The following is a 22,103-nucleotide window of genomic DNA, read 5'->3' on the forward strand; positions in this document are numbered from 1 at the left end:
ACATATGTAATTAACTATTACTATCAATTTACTATTCACACATAAATATACAATTTATTTAATTGGATACTGAACATGAAACATTTACTTATCCAAATCCAATATAAATTTTTTTTATTAATACTTAACACTTAACCTATTAAATTAACTATTCTAACTCCAATCTACATTTAATTAGGGTAGTTGCTGAACACTGAACCTATTTAATTTACTATTCGAACTCCAATCTACATTTAATTAGGGTAGTTGCTGGACACTGAACCTATTTAATTTACTATTCTAACTCAAATCTACATTTAATTAGAGTAGGTGCTGGACACTGAACCTATTTAATTTATCATTCCAACTCCAATCTACATTTAATTAGGGCAGGTGCTGGACACTGAACCTATTTAATTTACTATTCCAACTCCAATCTACATTTTATTAGGGTAGGTGCTGGACACTGAACCTATTTAATTTACTATTCCAACTCCAATCTACATTTAATTAGGACAGCTGTTGGACACTGAACCTATTTAATTTACTATTCCAACTCCAATCTACATTTAATTAGGACAGGTGCTGGACACTGAACCTATTTAATTTACTATTCCAACTCCAATCTACATTTAATTAGAGTAGGTGCCGGACACTGAACCTATTTAATTTACTATTCCAACTCCAATCTACATTTAATTAGGGCAGGTGCTGGACACGAAACCTATTTAATTTACTATTCCAACTCCAATCTACATTTAATTAGGGTAGGTGCTGGACACTGAACCTATTTATTTACTATTCCAACTCCAATCTACATTTAATTAGGGCAGGTGCTAAACACTGAACCTATTTAATTTACTATTCCAACTCCAATCTACATTTAATTAGGGTAGGTGCTGGACACTGAACCTATTTAATTTACTATTCCAACTCCAATCTACATTTAATTAGGGTAGGTGATGGACACTGAACCTATTTAATTTACTATTCCAACTCCAATTTACATTTAATTAGGGCAGGTGCTAAACACTGATCCTATTTAATTTACTATTCCAACTCCAATCTACATTTGATTAGGGTAGGTGCTGGACACTGAACCGATTTAATTTACTATTCCAACTCCAATCTACATTTAATTAGAGTAGGTGCTGGACACTTAACCTATTTAATTTATTATTCCAACTCCAATCTACATTTAATTAGGGCAGGTGCTGGACACTGAACCTATTTAATTTACTATTCCAACTCCAATCTACATTTTATTAGGGTAGGTGCTGGACACTGAACCTATTTAATTTACTATTCCAACTCCGATCTACATTTAATTAGGACAGGGGCTGGACACTGAACCTATTTAGTTTACTATTCCAACTCCAATCTACATTTAATTAGGGTAGGTGCTGGACACTGAACCTATTTAATTTACTATTCCAACTCCAAGCTACATTTAATTAGGGCAGGTGCTAAACACTGAACCTATTTAATTTACTATTCCAACTCCAATCTACATTTAATTAGGGTAGGTGCTGGACAATTAACCTATTTAATTTTCTATTCCAACTCCAATCTACATTTAACCACTTCGATGCTAAGCATGAACTTGGACTTCAATGCAATTTCCATTGAAGTCAATGGAAACTCCATGACGAGCTGAGCTCGTCATGAGCGTCGAAGGAGTTAATTAGGGTAGGTGCTAGACACTGAACCTATTTATTTACTATTCCAACTGCAATCTACATTTAATTAGGGCAGGTGCTAAACACTGAACCTATTTAATTTACTATTCCAACTCCAATCTACATTTAATTAGAGTAGGTGCTGGACACTGAACCTACTTAATGTATTATTCCAACTCCAATCTACATTTAATTAGGGCAGGTGCTGGACACTGAACCAATTTAATTTACTATTTTAACTCCAATCTACATTTAATTAGGGTAGGTGCTGGACACTGAACCTATTTAATTAAACATAATATTCCAACTCCAATCTACATTTAATTAGAGTAGGTGCTGGACACTGAACCTATAGAATTTACTATTCCAACTCCAATCTACATTTAATTAGGATATTAGCTGGACAATTAACATATTTAATTTACTATTCCAACTCCAATCTACATCTATTTAAGGTAAGTGCAGTGAACTCTAACTATGTAGATTTGTGTTAAGTTCCCACCTGTATCCCCTATAAAACAAAATTTCCACTCATAAACAGTTATAAGTAAATGTAAATTAAAATTTCACAAATATTAATCTAATTTTTAAATTTGTAATCATATTTCTATATTATTATTTTACTAAATATTAACATATCTATATTAATATTGTAACCACTCCCCAACTTTATCCCATTTAACACAATAATCCACGTTGAAATTTAAATATTTATTAAATACTTTTCAAATAAAAATTTTGAAAATTTTAATTGTAATTCAAATTTTTTTCGACATTCATATTTTTTATTTGTGATTTCCTTTTAAAACATCTTTTTTATACTTATTTTTTTCAAACACCACCCTTATCCCCTATAAACTCAACCTCCCGCTCCAACAAATTGTAAAAAATTTCTATTTTCTAAAATCATCTTTCAAAATATAAAATTAGCTTTTTTAATTCTATTAAACTATTTTCCAAAATATATATTTTTTATGTAATACTTTTTAATACACTCACCACCCTTATGCCCTAAAACCCAACATCCAGCTCCAAAAATTTAAATAGATTTTCAAATTTCAAATTTCCTATTTATAAATTAAAATTTCATATTTCAAATTTTTCATTTCGAATTATCATTTATAAAAATATATATAGTGTTATTTTTAAATGTCTTAATTTATATATCTAATACACTCCCCACTCCTATCCCCTATAAACCCAACATCCCGCTCCTAAATTTTTTATTGATTTTCTAAATTCAAATTTCATATTTCAAATTTATATTTTCATATTTCAAATTTTAATTTTCAAAATCTATTTTATATAAATTGTTTTGCAAAAAAATATTTAATTTATATATTTCATACACTCCTCACCCTTATCCCCTATAAACCCAACATCCCGCTCCTAAAAATTTCATATATTTTCTATTTTCATATTTCATATTTCAAATTCATAATTTCATATTTCAAATTTTAAATTTCGAAATCTATTTTATATAAATGTATTTGCAAAATAATATTTAAATGTATATTTTTCATACACTCCCCACCCTTATCCCCTATAAACCCAACATCCCGCTCCTAAATTTTTTATATTTTTTCAGATTTCAAATTTCTAATATTTAATTTTGCATTCAAATTTCTATAAAATATTTTTTTACATTAATTTTTTGAATATTTATATTTTTAATACACTCCCCACCCTTATCCCCTATAAACCCAACATCCCGCTCCTAAAATTTATAATACTTTATATAAATATTTTATATTATAATTAAACATTATAGCAAATTTATATAACATTTTTTATTAATAATATATTAAACACATATATTTTAAAATGTCGATATTTTGACATTTCGACATTATATATGTCGATATTTCTATCATCGACATTACTTATCTCGATATTGACTATACATTCCTATCGATATTTTTAACAACGATATTTAGAACATCGATATTTCTTACCTTCGATGTTTCAAACTCGATATTAGTGCAAATCGACATTAACTCAATATTTTGACTGTGTACCTGCCAGACCAACCATCATTATTTAAATCTCCTATTATAAATAGATTCCTCAAAGGCTTTGTACATATGTTCCCACCTTCTCATTTCATGATGCCTCAGTGGGACCTTAATGAGGTTCTTATCTTCCTGATGTGTGCTCCATTTGAACCTCTGCACAACTGCCCCCTCCAGCTGCTTACCATCAAAACAGGCTTTTTAGTGGCAATGACTTCTGTCAGGAGGGTGAGCCAATTACAGCCTTTGTCATCCAAGCCTCCTTATCTGACCATATGCTCAGATAAATTGGTGCTTTGTACTAGGGCCTCTTTCCTCCCGAAAGTGGTAACACCATTCCATGCGCTGCAATCTGTCACTTTGCCCATTTTCTCCGTTCCCCTCTAAAGAAGAGCAACTCCAACGTCTGGACCCAAAAAGAGCGTTGTCGTTCTACCTTGACCGGACTAAAGAGGTCCGAGTGGATGACCAACTCTTCATGGGGAACGAAGAAAGGTTGTACGGTGCAGAATTACCATCTCGCGATGGGTTGTCCTGCTTCAAAATTTGCTACGCTGTAGCCAGAAAGCAGCCTCCTGAAGGCTTAAGGGCTCATTCCACCAGAGCTGAGGCTGCTACCATGGCATTTCAATGTGGAGTTCCAGTTCTCGACATTTGCCAGGCAGCAATGTGGGCATCCCTGCACACGTTTACCAAGTACTACTGCCTGGATGGTCCAGTCTGCAGGGTTGGCCTTTTTGGCTGCTCTGCCCTGCAGGACTTCGTGTTCTAAAATTGTCCGCAGTCCCTCCTCCAGTAATGCGGAGCCAACCAACACCACCTAACGGCACGCAGGGGTATTGCTTGAAGAAAAATCTTCTGGATCCAGTCTGATGCCTGGGAAATTCAGAGGTAAGGAATCTGCATATAGTTCATGTCTCTACCAGAAAAGGCGTTACCAAAGGTAAGTAACTTCTCTCTCTTGTGCAGTATAATCCAAGCACTCAAGGAGAGTCGGAAGGATACACCAAGACAGACAAATGCATTATTTGAGAGATGAATACTACACTGGGATGAGCTGAGAAGTGATCAGCAAATCCTCAAGCCAATGGCTGGAAGAGGCTGGTTAAACATGGAGAATAGAGGAAAGAATTGACCCAAAGGGCCACTGTTTGTAATAGGTCATTTGAGCTGTAGTGCTATCAAAAAGATCTAAAAATAGTAGTCTCCCATTTGATGATGAAATTGTTTTTGTGGTCCGTGTTTAAAAAAAAATATATATATATCTTTAACCTCTCTAACTTAATGGCTGTTTACTAAATATGTTCCAGGAATTTCCTCAGGTCCCTGCATAGGTGTTCTTGCAGAAATGTTATTGCACAGAAGAGCCCAGCACTCGATATGTTGAGCCATGAAAGCAAATGGACCATTAAATTGTGCAAAATTGCAATAATTCATTATTTGAATTTTGTGGTCATTCTCGTACCCTGTAATATTGCCTTGGTAAATTTCAGCTGCTCAAATATGATATGTGCAAGAGTAAAATAGCCAGTAAATACATATACATGTTGAATTGGGTGTGCTAAGCATAGACTTCTGCATGTTATGTTAGTTTTACCATCTCACCACTCGTCATATAGAGGTATTTACTGCATGCAGGAATTAACATTCACCACAGTCTCAGTATTTACCGGGTGCAATACTTACCTAACCCATTGTAGAGAACTCTTAATTGGAGCCCGCTTGTCCTAAAGGCATCAAAAGTGTTATTGGAGAAAAACGTCTTGTGTTTGTAATATAACTGGTTCTATGTTTCTTGCCTCTAACCTGAACAGAGCCAGCTGTAGACTCAACCTTACATGCTGATACCTCCAAATCAGGCCTGGAAGTGTTGCAGAATTATTGGGACATGTTGGAGAGTAGACCAGTCAACTTGTTGCACAAATATGCTCGGGCCAAGGGCGTCGGACTGAAGTTCGTGGAGTGTAGCTCTCAAGGTAAGAAGACAAAGCTCATGCAGGTGATAGCCATGTGAAGACTTGGTTGAGTATGCAAATAGGAATTAAAGCAAGGATACAGCATTTGTTTAATAGAACCTCCCCTTTTGCTGGGTTCCTGCTGGCACAACTGATGTGCACAAGGAATGTATGCAGCGGTATTTTATGGACTGTGGATCAGTCCTCTTCCACATGTCTTTTAGATGCTGCCTGAATCTCTGAAGAATTAAATATTTCCTAGCTGTTGTAACGGAAAGTGCAAATTCCATTAAGGACTCCGAGGCAGGGATTATGATATCACTTCCTCATTTTTAAAGAATAGCAGCCTTATAAAACACATCAAACAAACTACTATTCCCTTAAACCCTTTGGAATGTAGGGGAAAAACGGCCCGTTACCACCTCCGTCCGTCTTCCTCGCCACAGTAATTACCCATGAGCCTCCGGCTCCCACAGAAACTCCAAGCTAACTTCAACATTCTAGTCTCCCTCTCCCTCCTCCAAGATGGCCCCAGTGGCTACAGCCAATCCCATAAAGGGATACAGAAACCATCTAACCGACCTGTTCTTTTTTTCCGCACTACTCCGAGTGCTGTCTCCCTGGTATACAGGTGAGTGGGGCTGGGGTCCTGCTTGAGCAACCCCTTGTGTCCTTGGGTATTTGGCTGGGGGGAAGTTAGTTTTCGTTTTTTTGTATTCTTTGTGTTTTCAATTGTGTTTAATGGTGTTTGTTTCCCCTTTCTGATGCCAGGCGCCTTGTCCTGCTTTAGCGGACTTTCTGGTGCTTTTTCTTGAGCGAGTTCGCTTGGTGTGCTCGCTTTGTGTGGGGCCGCTCCTGCGCTTCCTGCTGAGCGGGAGGTTGTCTTTGAAGTGTGACGCTTGCCGACCGCACGTCCTGATTCATGAGATTCACGCGGCCGGCTGATATCTTTGCCGGCCTTTGTTTCGGCGCTTACCTGCTGGCCGTGGAAGTTGTGGACGGCTGGGGAAGGCGCGCTGATATCGCGCTGCCGGGTTCGTGCTGCTGGGGGTCTGAAGCCTCGTTAGGAGGTGCGCGCATGACTTGCTCGATGTTTATCCTCCTTGGTGGGCGTGCCATGGGAGTTTCCTTTGGTTGCCTGGCAACCTCCAGTCGGTCGAGGGTTTCTGGGCATTACTGGTGTTTGTTTCACTCGTGTATTGGATATCATGGAGCGTGGTTCTTCGAGTTTGGCTGATCCTGACTCCTTAGAGACCCGGTCGCTCCCTCCTCCCGACGCGTGGCCCGCCCAGAGTGTGCCCGGCCTCCTCCTACTGCCTCGGAGCTCTGCCCCTGACTGTGGACCCTGCCTGCCCTCAGTACCTGTACCGCCGCCCTTGTGTGCCTCGTACTGCCGTCCTTGTGATCTTGGTATTGTACTCGTTCCGCCGTCCCTGTGATTTGTGATACTGTACTCTTTGTGAATTTCCGCCGTCCTTGTGTTGTGTGATATTGTACTCTCTTTGAATTCCCCTTGGATTGTACTTGTTGTGTCGCTTTGTGCCCCGTGTCTCCGCTTGTACCCGGCCCCACCCACGCTCCCTCCAGCAGCACCGCACCGCTGCCCCCCCCGCCACCCCGCTCATGCCTCCCAGCTGCTCCTCCCTCGCCCCTCCCCCCCCCCCCCACTCTCCATTTATGGCAGAGTGCACGTGTACGCGCAGCGGGCGTGCCGATTGTGCGCCGGAGGCAAGCCCGTCTGCGCCCGGCCCGCGCCCAGCGCCAGGACCCCTGGCCCCCGTCGGACCTACGACGCCACCACCCTCATCGCACTCAAACCCGACCGACCAAGAGCCTGCCACCAAGCCACCCCGAGACGCACCCACGGACCCTTCACCTGTCAAGCCTGCAAGTTCACCTGCCTCCGGACCTGCACCACATCTGCCAAGCCGAGCACCAACAACCGCCACCTCAAGTGCATCCTGCTCAACACCCGCTCCATCCACAGATACGCCATCGAACTCTGGAACCTGCCCGACACAACCTCACCAGACGTCGCCTTCCTCACAGAAACCTGGATGAACGCCTCCTCAGCACCCGACATCGCCATCGCCATCCCAGACGGATACAAGATCATCCGGAGAGACCGCGTCGACCAGACTGGAGGAGGCATCGCCATCGTACACACGAACACCATCCGCATCACGACCGACTCCAACGACACCTTCGCCGCCGCCGAGTATCTCCACTTCCAGATACACACCGACCCAAAGACGAGCCTCAGAGGCACCCTCGTCTACAGACCCCCGGGACCACGTACAAAATTCAGCGAAGACATCACGGACTTCATCAGCACGCACGCCCTCCGCTCCGCTGACTACATCCTCCTAGGGGACCTCAACTTCCACCTGGAGAACAACAAAGACCGCAACACCGCCGCCCTGCTGGACAACCTCGCCAACCTCGGACTCACGCAACTGGTCAACACCCCCACCCACTACGCCGGCCACACGCTTGATCCCGTCTTCTCATCCAGCAAGCACATAACCTTCAGCCACTCCCCCGGACTTCACTGGACCGACCACAGCTGCGTCCACTTCAGCTTCAGAAGAACCACGACCCACCGCCACCCGCAACAGGTTTCTCGCAGGAGCTGGAGCAAGATCACCGCCGAGCAGCTCACCACCTCCCTCAGCCAGAACCCACCCGCCAGCACAACGAACCCCAACGAAGCAGCACGCAACCTCACGCAGTGGCTGACCGCCTGCGCCGACGACCTCGCGCCACTAAAGAACCCTCCCAGCAGACTCGGAAGCAAGAAAGCCTCCTGGTTCACCGACTAACTCAAGGACTCCAAGAAGAACTGCCGCACCCTCGAGAAAGCCTGGCTCCTCGACCAGACCACAGACAACATGACCGCCCTCAAAGACGCCACCCGCAAGCACCACCAGCTCATCCGCACCACCAAGAAGAAATCACTGAAGGAACGACTGGACAACAACGCCCCCGACAGCAAGGAACTCTTCAGCATCGTCAAGGAGTTCTCCAACCCCAGCACCAGCAACAACGACATCACTCCTTCACAAGATCTCTGCGACTCTCACCTCGTACTTCCACCGCAAGATCGCCGACATCAACAACAGCTTCGGCGCACCATCAACGCACCCAACCGTCGAACCAACGCCCCCCACCGCCACCCTCCGCACCTGGACCACGGTGACCACCGAAGACACAGCCCGCACGATGAACACCATTCATTCCGGATCCCCAACCGACCCCTGCCCCCACCACGTCTTCAACAAGGCCGACTCCATCATCGCACCCCAACTCCGGGACGTAATCAACTCCTCCTTCAACACCGCCACCTTCCCGGAGAGCTGGAAGCATGCCGAGCTCAACGCCCTACTGAAGAAACCAACAGCGGACCCCACCGACCTCAAGAACTTCCGCCCCATCTCCCTCCTCCCTTTTCCTGCCAAAGTCATCGAGAAGACCGTCAACAGACAGCTTGCAGCCTTCCTCGAGACGAACGGATCCATCGACTCCTCACAGTCGGGCTTCCGAGCCAACCACAGCACCGAGACCGCCCTCATCGCAGCCACCGACGACATCCGAGCCCTGCTCGACAACGGGAAAACAGCGGCCCTCATCCTCCTGGACCTCTCTGCAGCGTTCGACACAGTCTGCCACCGCACCCTAGTTCAACGCCTCAGCACATCGGTATCCAAGAAAAGGCACTGGAGTGGATCATCTCGTTCCTCGCCGGAAGACCCAGTCTGCCTCCCCCCGTTCCGATCCGAGGCCACTGAAGTCATCTGCGGCGTACCACAAGGATCATCACTCAGCCCCACCCTCTTCAATGTCTACATGAGACCTCTTGCAGCCATCGCACGCCAACACAACCTCAACATCATCTCCTACGCCGACGACACCCAACTGATCCTCTCCCTCACCAGAGACCCCGCCACCGCCAGAACGATCCTACACGAAGGGATGAAAGACGTCGCCGAGTGAATGAAGAACAGCCGCCTGAAACTGAACTCAGACAAGACGGAAGTCCTCATCCTGGGACCATCGCCCTCCGCCTGGGAAGACTCCTGGTGGCCTCCCGCCCTGGGCACCGCTCCCAAGCCAACAGACCACGCACGCAACCTGGGCTTCATCCTGGACTCTTCCCTCTCGATGACCAGACAAGTCAACGCCGTCTCCTCATCGTGCTTCAACACCCTGCGTATGCTCCGAAAGATCTTCCAATGGATCCCGACCGAAACCAGGAAGACGGTCACCCAGGCACTCGTCACCAGCCGACTGGACTACGGGAACACCCTCTACGCAGGAACCACAGCCAAACTACAGAAAAGACTCCAGCGCATACAGAACGCCTCTGCCCGACTCATCTTGGACATCCCCCGACGCAGCCACATCTCCGGCCATCTGAGGGACCTGCACTGGCTCCCCGTCAGCAAAAGGATCACGTTCAGGCTCCTTACCCACGCACACAAGTCTCTCCACGACCTGGGCCCCAAGTACCTCAACGACCGCCTAACCTTCTACACGCCCACCCGCCAGCTACGTTCTACGAGCCTCGCCCTCGCCGCCGTACCACGCATCCGAAGAGCCACCGCCGGAGGAAGATCCTTCCCCTACCTGGCAGCCAAGACATGGAACTCCCTCCCCATCCACCTCCGGCTTACACAGGACCATCTCGCCTTCAGGAAACAACTCAAGACCTGGCTGTTCGAGCAGTAGCGGACCCCTCCTCCAAGCGCCTTGAGACCCTTCTGGGTGAGTAGCGCGCTATACAAATGTTATGATTGATTGATCGATTGGTTCAGGCGTGACGGTTCCTTCTGTGGAATTGTTGCAGCAAATGATAAATTCTGCTGTGGCTGCTGCTTTGCAGGATAAGTTGCCAGTTCCTCCTAACAAAAGGGCGAGGATTGATGGCGCTCCTACTGTTGACTCTGGCAATGAGGAGGAGGTTGATGTCAAGGGTCGCTTTGTGCAGGGTGCCGACCTTAAGGAGGTGCTGTCACATTCGCAAAAACTTGGTTTTTCCTGACTCAGTTGTGCCTCTGGAGGATGACTTTTTTTCTCATTATCATCGTCCTGAGCCTGATTCTTTGCCTCTGCGTTCTTCTGTGTTGAAGGTATTGGAGACTGAGTGGAAGGATGTGGACAAGGGCTCTTTTCCGCGTTTTTTAAATAAACGCTATCCTCTGCTGGACTTTGCTGAAAAGTTCCCGTCCTCGTTTAAGTTTGATTCCTTGGAGGCCAGTATGTCCTCTCAGGGGGCTGTTGTTTGTGAGGATTCCTCTCCTGTGAACCCTGTGGATCGTAAGGTGGATTGTGCGGTTAAGCGCACTTTTGCGGCTGCAAATTTTTCGATCCGGGCTGCAGCCTATTCCTCTTACGCAATGCAATCCTTGCTTAAGGATTTTCAGTCTTTGGCTGAATTGTTGGACCAAGGGGAGGATGTATCTCCTACTCTGGTGATGATGGAGCAGCAGGTTCGTCTGCTTTCTGATGTTTCTTTTGATTCGTTGGGGGCGGCGGCCTCTGCAGCTGGGTCTTCGGTCGCTGCGAGACGTCAATTGTGGCTTCGCTCCTGGAAGGCTGATGCGGCGCAGAAGGGTCTCCTGATGAAGATCCCGTTTTCTGGGGTCAAGTTGTTTGGTTCCCCTTTGGAACACATGGTGAAGAAGACGGCGGAAGACCGTAAGCTCCTTGCTCCTGAACGTGCTGGTTGCTTCCGGGCCTTTGGTAACCAGAGGGCTTTTGGTCATTCTCGTAGGGGCCGTGTTGGTCAGCCCTTTCGTGGGAGGGGGCGTGGCCGGGGTGCTCCTTCCTTTGACAAGTCCCGGTTCTCAGGTGCTTCTACCTCCTCCACTCCCGCTTCCAAATCCTGACTGGATCGCTCCTGGTGTGGGTCCGGTTGGGGGTCGCCTCACTTACTTCATGGACTCTTGGCGCGAGACTGTGTCAGATCGGTGGGTGCTGCAGGTGGTGTCAGGAGGTGTTTATCTTGGATTTACCCAGGCTCCCCCAGACTGTTTCAGATCCACTCCTTGTCCCAGAGACGCTTTAAAGCGGGTGGCTCTTTTGGAGGGTGTAGAGTCCCTTGTTCTGAAAAAGGCCGTGGTTCCCGTACCTGTAGATCAATTGGGGTTGGGGGTTTATTCCATCCTCTTCCTGGTGACAAAACGCACAGGGGATCTCAGACCTGTGATGGATTTGAAATGGGTGAATACTTTCGTTCCTCATCAAAAATTCAAAATGGTTTCCCTCCAGGTGATCCTCCCTCTGATATCTCAAGGGGATTTTCTGGCCTCCATAGACTTGAAGGATGCTTATCTGCATGTGCCTGTTCACCTGGATTCTCAGAGGTTTCTCCGTTTCTGCATCCTGGGTCGTCACTATCAGTTCCAGGTATTGCCTTTTGGCCTCTGCTCTTCGCCCAGGATTTTTACTAAAGTTCTGGCTCCTCTTATTGGCCATTTACATGGAGAGGGCATTAGTGTTTTTCCCTGTCTGGACGATATTTTAATTTCTGCTTATTCTCTTTCAAAGGCGGAGTTGCATGTCCGGAAGGTGTGCCATGTCCTGGAGCATCACGGGTTCCTGGTGAATGTTCCTAAGTCCTCCCTGGTTCCGGCGCAGGAATTGACTTTCATTGGGGCTCTGTTCAGGACTCAGTTGGGGATGGTGTTCCTGCCCCCTGCTCGGATTCTGTCCCTGATGTCTGCTGTGTGGTCCCTGTTGTTGAGGCCTTCTCATCCTGTGAGCCTGTGGTTGCGGGTTCAGGGGCTGATGTCTGCATCTTTGTTGACCGTACCATGGGCTCGCCTTCACATGTATCCGTAGGTGTCCCACATTTTGTTGCATTGGGACCCCTGTTCCCTAGATATGAGTGTTTTGATCCCTATGTCCGCGGATGTTCGGGTGATCCTGAATTGGTTGTTAGACGAGGGTCATCTGTGCAGGGGCCGTCCGTTTCTGGTTGTTCACACCTAGCTTCTTACTACAGATGCCAGCCTGCTGGGGTGGGGTGCTACTCTGGGGGATTCGACGACTCAGGGGGTTTGGCCTCGGTCTGTGTTGTCTTGTTCTTCCAACTACAAGGAGCTGAAGGCCGTCCTTTTGGGTCTCTTAACCTTTTCGGATCTTCTTCGGGTTCACCATGTGCAGGTCCGGACGGACAATCAGGTGGTGATGTCCTATTTCAACCATCTAGGGGGATGCAGGGTTCATTCCCTCAGTTGCCTCAGCCGTCTGATTTGTTGTTGGGCGGAGATGCACCTGGCGTCCCTGTCTGCGATTTACCTGCCTGGTCAGGAGAACACTGTGGTGGATTGTCTGAGCCGTGTGTTCCATCCATGGGGTCTTTGTCCCTGACGCCCTTGATGTTCAGGAAGTTGGAGAGGATGTTTGGGTCACCGATTGTAGATCTCTTTGCTTTCCGGTCGAATGCCAAGATCCGCTGCTTTTGCACGATTATGCCTTGCCGGGATGCTTGGAAGGGGGACGCTCTGTCGTTCCTTTGGCCGAGGGGCCTGTTGTATGCTTTTCCTCCTGTTCCCTTGATTCCGGCGGTCTTGCGGAAGATCAAGAGGGAGGGGTCCTTTGTCCTTCTGGTTGTTTCGGGGTGGTGCAGTCGACCTTGGTATCCTCTGCTGTTAAAATTAGCTGTGTACCCGGGTTGGGCCTTGCCGTTCGTGCCTTGCCCTCTGTTGGGCCCTCTTCTGCCTCTGCCTGTGTTCCGGTCCCTGGGTCTGCGGGCCTGGCTCTTGAGAGGGATTCGCTGATGCGTGAGGGTTGTTCTTTGACTGTTGCTGGGGTCATTCAGCGTTCCCGGAGGCCTTCTACATTTAAATCCTACGTTAAACATTGGGATTATTTTGCTTCTTGGAGTGTAGATCGCGGGCTGTCGATGGCTTCTTTGAACCCCGCTCGCATTCTGGATTTTTTGAATGATGAGTTTGAGTTGGGCTTGACCATTTCCACTCTCAGGGCTCAGTGGGCCGCCATTCGGGCATTTCATGTCCTCCTTTTGGTTTTGGTTTCTCCTTTGGTGGCGCGTCTTTTTAAGTCTCTATCTTTCCAACGTCCCCGTCCTATCCTGTGTCCTCCTCCTTGGGACCTTCCTTTGGTGTTGCGTTCTCTACAGGTGGTTCCTTTCGAGCCTTTGGATTCAGTTGACTTGAAGTTTTCGACTCTCAAAGTTGTGTTTATTGTGGCTATTGCTTTTGCCAGGCGTATTGGGGAGTTAGGAGCTTTCCTGCGGTCTGCTCCGTTTTTGGTTCTTTTGTCGGATCGTGTGGTCTTGCGACCTCATCCTACATTTGTTCCTAAGGTGGATTCTTTTTTTTTTTTTTAATTTGTTTTTATTAAATCATAAAACACATACATTCAAAAATTAAAATCTCAGGCTAAGGTGGATTCTTATTTTCACCGATCGACTGAGGTGGTTCTGCCGGTGCTTTGCCCTGATCCTTCCTCGGCTGAGGAATGCCTTTTGCACCTGTTGGATGTTCGTCGTGCCTTATTGATTTATTTGTCACGCACTTCTTCCTTTTGTAAAGTGGACAATTTGTTTGTCAATTTTGCTTTGTCCCATCAGGGCCTGAAACCCTCCCTGTCCACAGTCAGTCGTTGGATTAAGGAGGCCATTATGTTGGCGTATGGTTCTGTTTCGGAGGTTCCCTCTCTTCCTATTCAGGGTCGGTCCACCAGGTCTGTTGCTGTGTCGTGGGCTGCTTTCAAGGGGGTCTCCATGGAGGATGTTTGCAGGGCTGCCACCTGGTCGTCCCCTCATACCTTCATGTCCCATTACCGCCTTCAGGTTGGGTTGGGGGTTCTGTTTCCTTTGCCTCTTCTGTACTTACTGCTGGTTTTCCTTGAGGTTTTTGTTTTTCCTTTGTTTGATATGCCTCTTGTGATTAAACTGTATTTCACTGCATTTTGTGTGGTGATCTGTTTTCCTTGCATGAAGCTGATTTGCTTTGGTATCGGCTCATGGGTAATTACTGTGGCGAGGAAGACGGACGAGGAGGTAATACCTCGGTTACTTACCGGTAATCTTCATTACTCCGAGTCCTTGTCTTCCTCGCCACAGCATAGTTTCCCTTCCCTCCCGTCCCTGGTGGTGGCTTCATGTCTGCGGCTTGGTTTTTCAGGTCGGTTAGATGGTTTCTGGATCCCTTAATGGGATTGGCTGTAGCCACTGTGGGCCATCTTGGAGGAGGGAGAGGGAGACTAGAATGTTGAAGTTAGCTTGGAGTTTCTGTGGGAGCCGGAGGCTCCTGGGTAATTACTGTGGCGAGGAAGACAAGGACTCGAAGTAATGAAGATTACCGGTAAGTAACCGGGGCATTATCCAATAGGCAACATAATGTAACAGCCAATCTGGAACAGTCTGCTTTCAAACATACTCCTACTCCTATATCTCGCCTTCCTCTTTCGTTGCACAAACCAGTCCAATGCTCTAGAATTGTGCCTCTTGTTTACTTGACTCCATCCCTAAGAGGAAAGCGAGCCATTTAGCGACTAGACCAACACCAGCTGAACATAGGCCTATACAAAAGCATCAATTTCAGTTTTTTCACACCATTCGGCACCGTTATAGCAGATATCGAGAGACCACAGACATGGACTTAATGGCACCTCGGCCATTTAAATAGGAGACGCTAAGCTTACAAGGGAACGTCTTCTAATTGTTTACTGGCTCGTTGCACTATCCTGAGCGGAGTGTCTCTATGACCGCACAGTGAACGAAATAATATGACTTACCGTCTTAACGAGTAGCAAGACATTCGCCATTTGTCAGGGCACCATCTCGACCTATCCTGTGATCGAAGAGTGTTAAACTGTAATATAAGTTTTGTTCGTCACTTAGTAAGTTTTGGAAGTAACTGGAACTGGAACGCGCTTATGAGGTTGAAACAATTTCTACTATATCCTTTAGAGAACTCAGGGGGCATAACATTACATTTAAAGAAGCATCTATTCAAGATATGGATCTGAAGTATTTACATATTACGACAGTTCATCGGTGAAAATATTTAAGGCCCGCATTCAATTGTCGCACGACAATTTTTAAAGAAATTTTGTATCCTTTTTCCTTATCTCGACCATTCACACAAGACTCATGGCTACCTGAAGAAGGCGTCCCGCCGAAATACATGTAGATTCAAATTGTTAGCCACTTTTGTTTCTTTTGAAAACTTTGTTTTTTGTTGTTGTTTTTTTTAATGGTCTATCATATCTTCATTTTGTTATTCATAAAGCCTACTGTTGGTATAAATTTTGTATCAAATTTGTCATTTGTTACACATTGGTTTTCAGTCTTCATGTCATATTTCGTATGCACTTCATTGTTTGTCTATTTATAAGCAACAATGTTATATAAGATATAAATAATATAAAAAATATATTTGATTATGTACAATAAAACAATATATTTTGGAATAGCAAAACGCACAAGATGATGGACGGAATGTTGCACAATGGCAAACCATTCACCCCCAGTCACAGATCTGGGTTTAATCCATCGTTCTTTTGCTCACCATGCCACCCCAGTTAAGATTTATGGTGGATTAAACCCAGATCAGTTGATTGGGGCAGAGTGCTTGCATTGTTCAACACTCCGTCCATCATCCCCTTTGGTTTTGCTTTGTTTGCCATAAGTTGGCAGGGTATGCCCAGACGTGGGTCCCTTGCTCACTTTGCAACTGGATTCAAGCTAGCCTGGCTGATGACGGCTGATTAGCCAGAAACCGGTCCCAGGATGCTTGTTTCCGGTCCAGGGAAGACATGGTTTGGCAGTTTGGGCTGGACTGTTCCCATGTGGCACAGGGTCAGACTGTTTTGCATATGGCCATGTCTGAACTAGGGTGGCGGAGTGGGCTTAAGATTGATGATGGATTAAACCCAGATCAGTTGACTGGGGGCGAGTGCTTGCATTGTTCAACACTCCGCCCATCATCCCCTTTGGTTTTGCTATATTTTGGAATAATAACCTTTTTGGTCTCATGTTGTTGTTGTTGTATAGTATAGGTCTGCTTTTTTTAATTGTTTCCTAAATGTTTATTTGCAAACATCAATTTCAAGTATGTACATCAACTGCATAAATGAAACCTATATTAGGAGCAAACCAATAGGCTCAAACTCTCAGTACATTATCATTTGAATACATTCAATGAAGACAGGCTGCTGGTACTTACTGGTCATGGGGAGGGAAAATCTGATAACGTCCCCAGGGTAGAATAATCCTTGCCTCAGAGTCCTTTATAAAATTGAAACACTCCATTATATGATAGCTAGGACATTTTTCATTCAGTCAGGCCAGGAGGCGTGGATTATGCTAGTATAAAGCTTGCTCACTACCAAGTGAGCCATATCCAAGACCGACTTGAAGTAAAATCTCTTAAAACTGGAGTCTGAGGAACAGTCTGCTGCATTCATGATGTCCTCCAGTCCGGCATCCATATTAAAAGCCTTCGAGGCCATCGCCCCATAGCCAGAGTGCGCCCCAAAACACTTCAGATCTGTGCAGGCCTCCTGCATGACCCATCGCACCCAGCAGACAATAGGAGATGAGACTGCTGTGTGGGACTTCTTGAGGGCAATCAGAAGCTGACGTTTCCCAGAGGTATGGAATTCTTCAGACGTCTTCTCGGAAGTCTTAAGGTATTGCACAACACACCGTTTAGGGAAGTCGGGCAAAGACGGGTTAGCGATAACCCCGGTATGACATTTTGTTCTACTACTGACAGTAAAAGACACTCCTGTGAGAATTTTCTACCCGATGAGTTCAATGCCCGGAAATCAGAGACCCATCTAAAAGATATCCGGCAAAGGAGCATAGCCTGTTTCGTCCAATAGTTCTTTCTGAGATAGAAATCTGTTTGGTTGCCAGAAGAGTAACAGATGAAGGATGTGATTTACGCCCCATAGGGCGTTTCTGGGTAAATGGACTGATGCCCTGGAACAACCTGCCCACAAAAAGGTTTTCCAGATTGGAGAACTGTCCAGAGGAAGGTGCCCAGCCGAAATGGCCGAATCGAAGGTATCAATTGAGCAATATTGAAAACCTTCCAATGCCAGAGAAGCCAGAAAATGTAGCACTTAAACTACATGTGAGACTACAGGATCACGACTCCGTCGTACGCACCCACGGGTCCATCACGACCAAGCCGATCAATAGCGCTTTAAGATGCTGTCAGCCCAGGCTTTGGACAGGAGTTCCTAAGCATTTGACAAAAGGCCCAGGATGGACCATCATCCCCTATAATCCTCCATGCTTCCAGGTATAAAGACGCCTCCAGGACCATCAGATGTGGCATTAGAGCTGTACGGAGGAGAAGGGACGGAAACGGGGAGATGGATTGTTAAATTCCAAGAAAGTTCCAGAAGAACTGGAAACCATACTTGAGACTTCCAAACGGGTGTGATTATCACCACCTCCGCTCTCTGTCACTGGATCTCGGCCAATGCACGAGTGCTTTTCGCAAATTGAGGAAATGCATAGCCCTTCTCTTGCATCCAGTCCTGGAGAAACAAATCTGTACTGCGGTCACTACTGCCAGAGTGACGGCCTCCAACTTAAAAACCGGGGCAACTGATGGCCTAGTCATTATGCGAACCAGTCCAGCAAAAGATGACCCCATGCTATCTGCCTGGGATGTATTTATTGTTGACTCAAATCTGATCCAGACAGTACTGCCAAAAGCTGGACGCCAGATCGGATTGAGTCTTGGAGCGCATGCCCCCTAAGTGGTTGATGCACCCGACTGCTGATATATTGTCCATCTTCAGGAGGATGCAGGAATGTATCCTGTCCTAGGTCCAGCACCAGACCGCAAAGGACCCTGCGAGAAGTTCTAAGCAGTTGATATGTAGTTCTTGAGGTGACCACAAACCTCCAGTGGAAATATTTCAACACCTGGCACCCCAACCTAAGCTGCTGGCGTCTGACTCTTTGATCAAGTTGGGAGCAGAGTTGAAAATGTCTGTCCCATGCCATGCGTCCATATGGGACAGCCGCCATGTTATGTCCTCCTGCTGTTCTACTGAGAGCAAGACCTTCTGAGAGTAAGGCCTTTGCGCAGCTGTTTCGCCTTTTGGAGCTGAAGGGCCCAATATTGTAAAGGCCCCAGAAAGATTGCTTGTATTGAAGAAATGAGGCTCACTAGGTGGGCAATTTTCCGAATGGAAACAGGCCGGCTGGCTAGCGTCTGACCTAACTCGTGCCAGATATTTGTTACCTTCAGAGTTAGGAGACTCAGTGGCCTTGATGGCATCTACTATAAATCCCAGAAACACAGCCGCCTGGGAGGGGACCAGGAGGGATTTCTTCTTATTTACGAACCCCAGATTTTGCAGGATCGTAACTGCCACCTGTAACTGGATCCAAGGCTGACTAGGGCACTGCTCCAAGAGGAGCATGTCTTCAAAGTCCACCATCACGTGGACGTCCTGTGCCCTAAGCTACTCCACGACTCGTTTGAGATCCTTTGTGAAGCACCAAGGGGTGGAGGACAGCCTGAAGGGCTGAATTGAAAATTCATAAGGTTGATGCCACCAAATGAATTGGAGGAATCTCGTGTGAGGAGCGAAAATTGGAATCATCGGATACGTGTCTTTTATACCTAGACGGACCATCCAGTCTAGAGGGAGTAGGGCGTCCCGTAGGAGGTGGGTCTCCTTCATTTTGAAGTGGTGGTGCTCTAGCCACTTGTTGAAGTTGCGCAGGTTTATGACTGGCTGCTTGCCACCATTGCCTTTGTTGACCAGAAACAGATTGCCGATGAAGCCGCCTGGGTGGTAAACCATGGGCTGAATAGCTCTTTTTGCCAAGAGGGCTGCCACTTTCGCGTCCTCTAGGGCTGCATCCTGCAAGGAAAATGTAATTGGGCGTGGGTGATAATCCTGTCGGTGAGATGTAAAACTCTATTTGTGTTACCCAAAAATAGGATGGTGAGCTGCGCCCAACCAGAGACTCATGGAAATGATCGCGCCTGAAGAATTAGTCAAGGGGATTATTGCATCCACCCTCCACGACCTATATATCCCCTTCTTGAGGTCCTTCATAAACTTGTTGAGAAAGGTGGCCATCCTGTGCCCAACTCGGGAGTAAGGGTCACCTTCCCCTCCACAGAGGGGGTAGGGACGTTCCAACCGAATGTGGCTATGGGCCTCCTTTTCCAGCGGTTTGTGGATGCGTGCCGCTACATAGCATGCCATTTTGGCAAAGTGTGCCCACTCCGCTGACCTGGGATGAATGATATCATTAGGGTCAAGCAATTCTAACACCCCATCTGAGTCTGGGGTCTGGGACTTTTAGGGGGGCGGGGGAGGGGCAGAAGGTAACCATGGCCTGGAGGGGCGAGCCTCATCGTCCATGTCCCCCTTGAGATCATCGTCTTGGTCAGGAGACACAGGTGGCAAAGGGTCTGATGGAGGCCCAGAAAGGTCTCGGGAAGGCAAGTGCTGACTGGGCTTGATGCGGAAAGCACTTTTAAGGTGCTCAAAGACGTCAAGATCACGCCCTTGCTGCCTGCGTCGTTTAGCCAGAACTGGTTCTGGCCATATGGTTAGGGAGGGTCAGCTGTAGGGGGAGAGGCTGCCGGGCGTCGACTCTGAGGCAAATGTGCGAAACGTGCTGACCAATCTGTTGGGACAGAGGGAGCTCCAAGGGCTCCATGACCTCTGTGACCACTCTATGGATAGAGACATTCACAACCTCCTAGAAATCCTCGTCCTATGGGAGGAATGCTTAGGGATCCTATTTCCCCAGAAACTCACCCGAGTCCTCCATGGCAGGGTACAATGCACAGTAGATAGGCGCAACCAGTGTATATGACTATCACTAGCTTAAGAGGCTGCAATGTCTGGAAGGATGTAGAAGGCCCTACAAGGGTAGGAGGGAAAACCTTAACCAATCTCATGTATGCAGAAGACGTATTTCTGCTTAGCCACACTCACTTCGGTCTTCAACACCTACTGACGGAAATGCAGAACTACGCAACAGAAAACAACTTAAAAATAAATCTGAGCAAGACCCGGCCAATGTCAATAAATAATAAAAGGAACTTACTGAGGAACTGGTTTCTAGGCGGCAACAAAATTGACCCAGCTTGCGGGTACAAGTATCTAGGAGTCGTATTCGACAAGGAAGGGTCGTTTGGGCGCCAGAAAGAGGAAATAAGAAGGAAAGGTCTGCTGACCGCCCTGACGATAAAAAAATCTTGCAAACCAATTGATGGGACCGACTCGGACCCCGCTCCTGAAGGTAGCCCAGGCCAACAACAAGTCTTAGCCAGGTATGGCGCTTACATCATCTACAAACATGCCACTACAAACATGCTAAACTATCTGCTGTGTCAGGATATACAGCATAGGTAGTTCTCTCGGGCAAGAAGCTACCTTCAGTTAGCCTTGGAAACTACCAAACTTTCTGGACTTAGGGATGCACAACTCAGCTATCTCAACTTTAAAAAACTAGTCTGGAAAAAAATAAAACAAATATCCTTAGCGGAGGACAAGGTGACCTTCTCAAACGGATCTCATGCCTGAATGACCCTTGACTCCTACAAATTACTCGCCCCACAACCATACTTTAACCAGGACTACCCCAGGGCCATAAAAATGAACTTCTTAAGGTACAGACTAGGGATCCTTCCATGCACCCAGCACCCTAACACCATGGCTGAGGACAAAAGGACAAGAAACTTGCAGGCTGTGTAACTCCAATAATGGTGACATTCTACATTTAATTTGTCTATGCGAAGAACTGAACCAAGCACAGCAACCGCTCCTAAAACAACCTCTGAAACAGATAGGCATCCTCACCAGGAGGCAAGCAGTGCTGGCCTGCCTAAATCCAGTAAACATCCGACTAAACTGCAGATTGACAAAATTTCTGAAGTTGGCCCAACAAAAAATGCCAAAAAGTACCAAAAAATGGTCCACAAAGCCTGTCGCCACAGGCTGTCCAGCAGATGGGAAAAAGTCTTAGCGGAACAACTTTAAGGATGCTCGCCAACTTTAAGGATGCTCGCCAGTAGCAGAGGGGTAAATCTTGCAACAAGTCGAGTTAACTTGAACGATGTGACAAATGGGCAAGCATTGCTGGAGTAAAGAAAACCTGAGACAGCACATCACAGCATCCAGTGAGCAAAGGACTTTCCTTAACGAGCATAATCTAACTGTGATTTTAAACTGCAATGAATCTTCTACCTTTGGCTTTTAACTGGTTATAAAGTTGTTCTGTAGCAACTGTAAGAACTAAAAAGGTACTTAAGGCGGAGGAAAGTATACTGAATGTCTATTTATACTTTTCTTTATTCTTTTAAGTGTAATATTGCAATAGTTTTAGTTAACTATGCAAAAATAAAATAAACTTAAACTGTACAGGTGTATACACACTGAGCTGCCATAGAAGGGCTAGGGGCAGCCAACATACTTTTTGGTGGGCAGGGCTGCGCTGCTTTGCATTA

The 22,103-nt window shown here is 46.4% G+C and overlaps 1 protein-coding gene across 5 annotated transcripts in view; it reads left to right on the top strand.

Annotated features, from left to right (window-relative positions):
• LOC144782015 (adenosine deaminase domain-containing protein 2-like) overlaps positions 1-22,103 on the top strand; it is a 582,918-nt gene that overhangs the window by 131,944 nt on the left and 428,871 nt on the right. For all 5 annotated transcript variants that reach the window (XR_013601099.1, XM_078661127.1, XM_078661128.1 and 2 more), the window contains exon 3: positions 5,485-5,646. Coding sequence is in view for 4 of the 5 variants with exons in the window: in XM_078661127.1 (XP_078517253.1) it covers positions 5,485-5,646 (162 nt within the window). In the remaining variant the exon portion in view is untranslated. The remainder of the gene's footprint in view (positions 1-5,484; positions 5,647-22,103) is intronic.

Source organism: Lissotriton helveticus, chromosome 9 (genome assembly GCF_964261635.1).
Source record: "Lissotriton helveticus chromosome 9, aLisHel1.1, whole genome shotgun sequence".
NCBI lineage: Eukaryota > Metazoa > Chordata > Amphibia > Caudata > Salamandridae > Lissotriton > Lissotriton helveticus.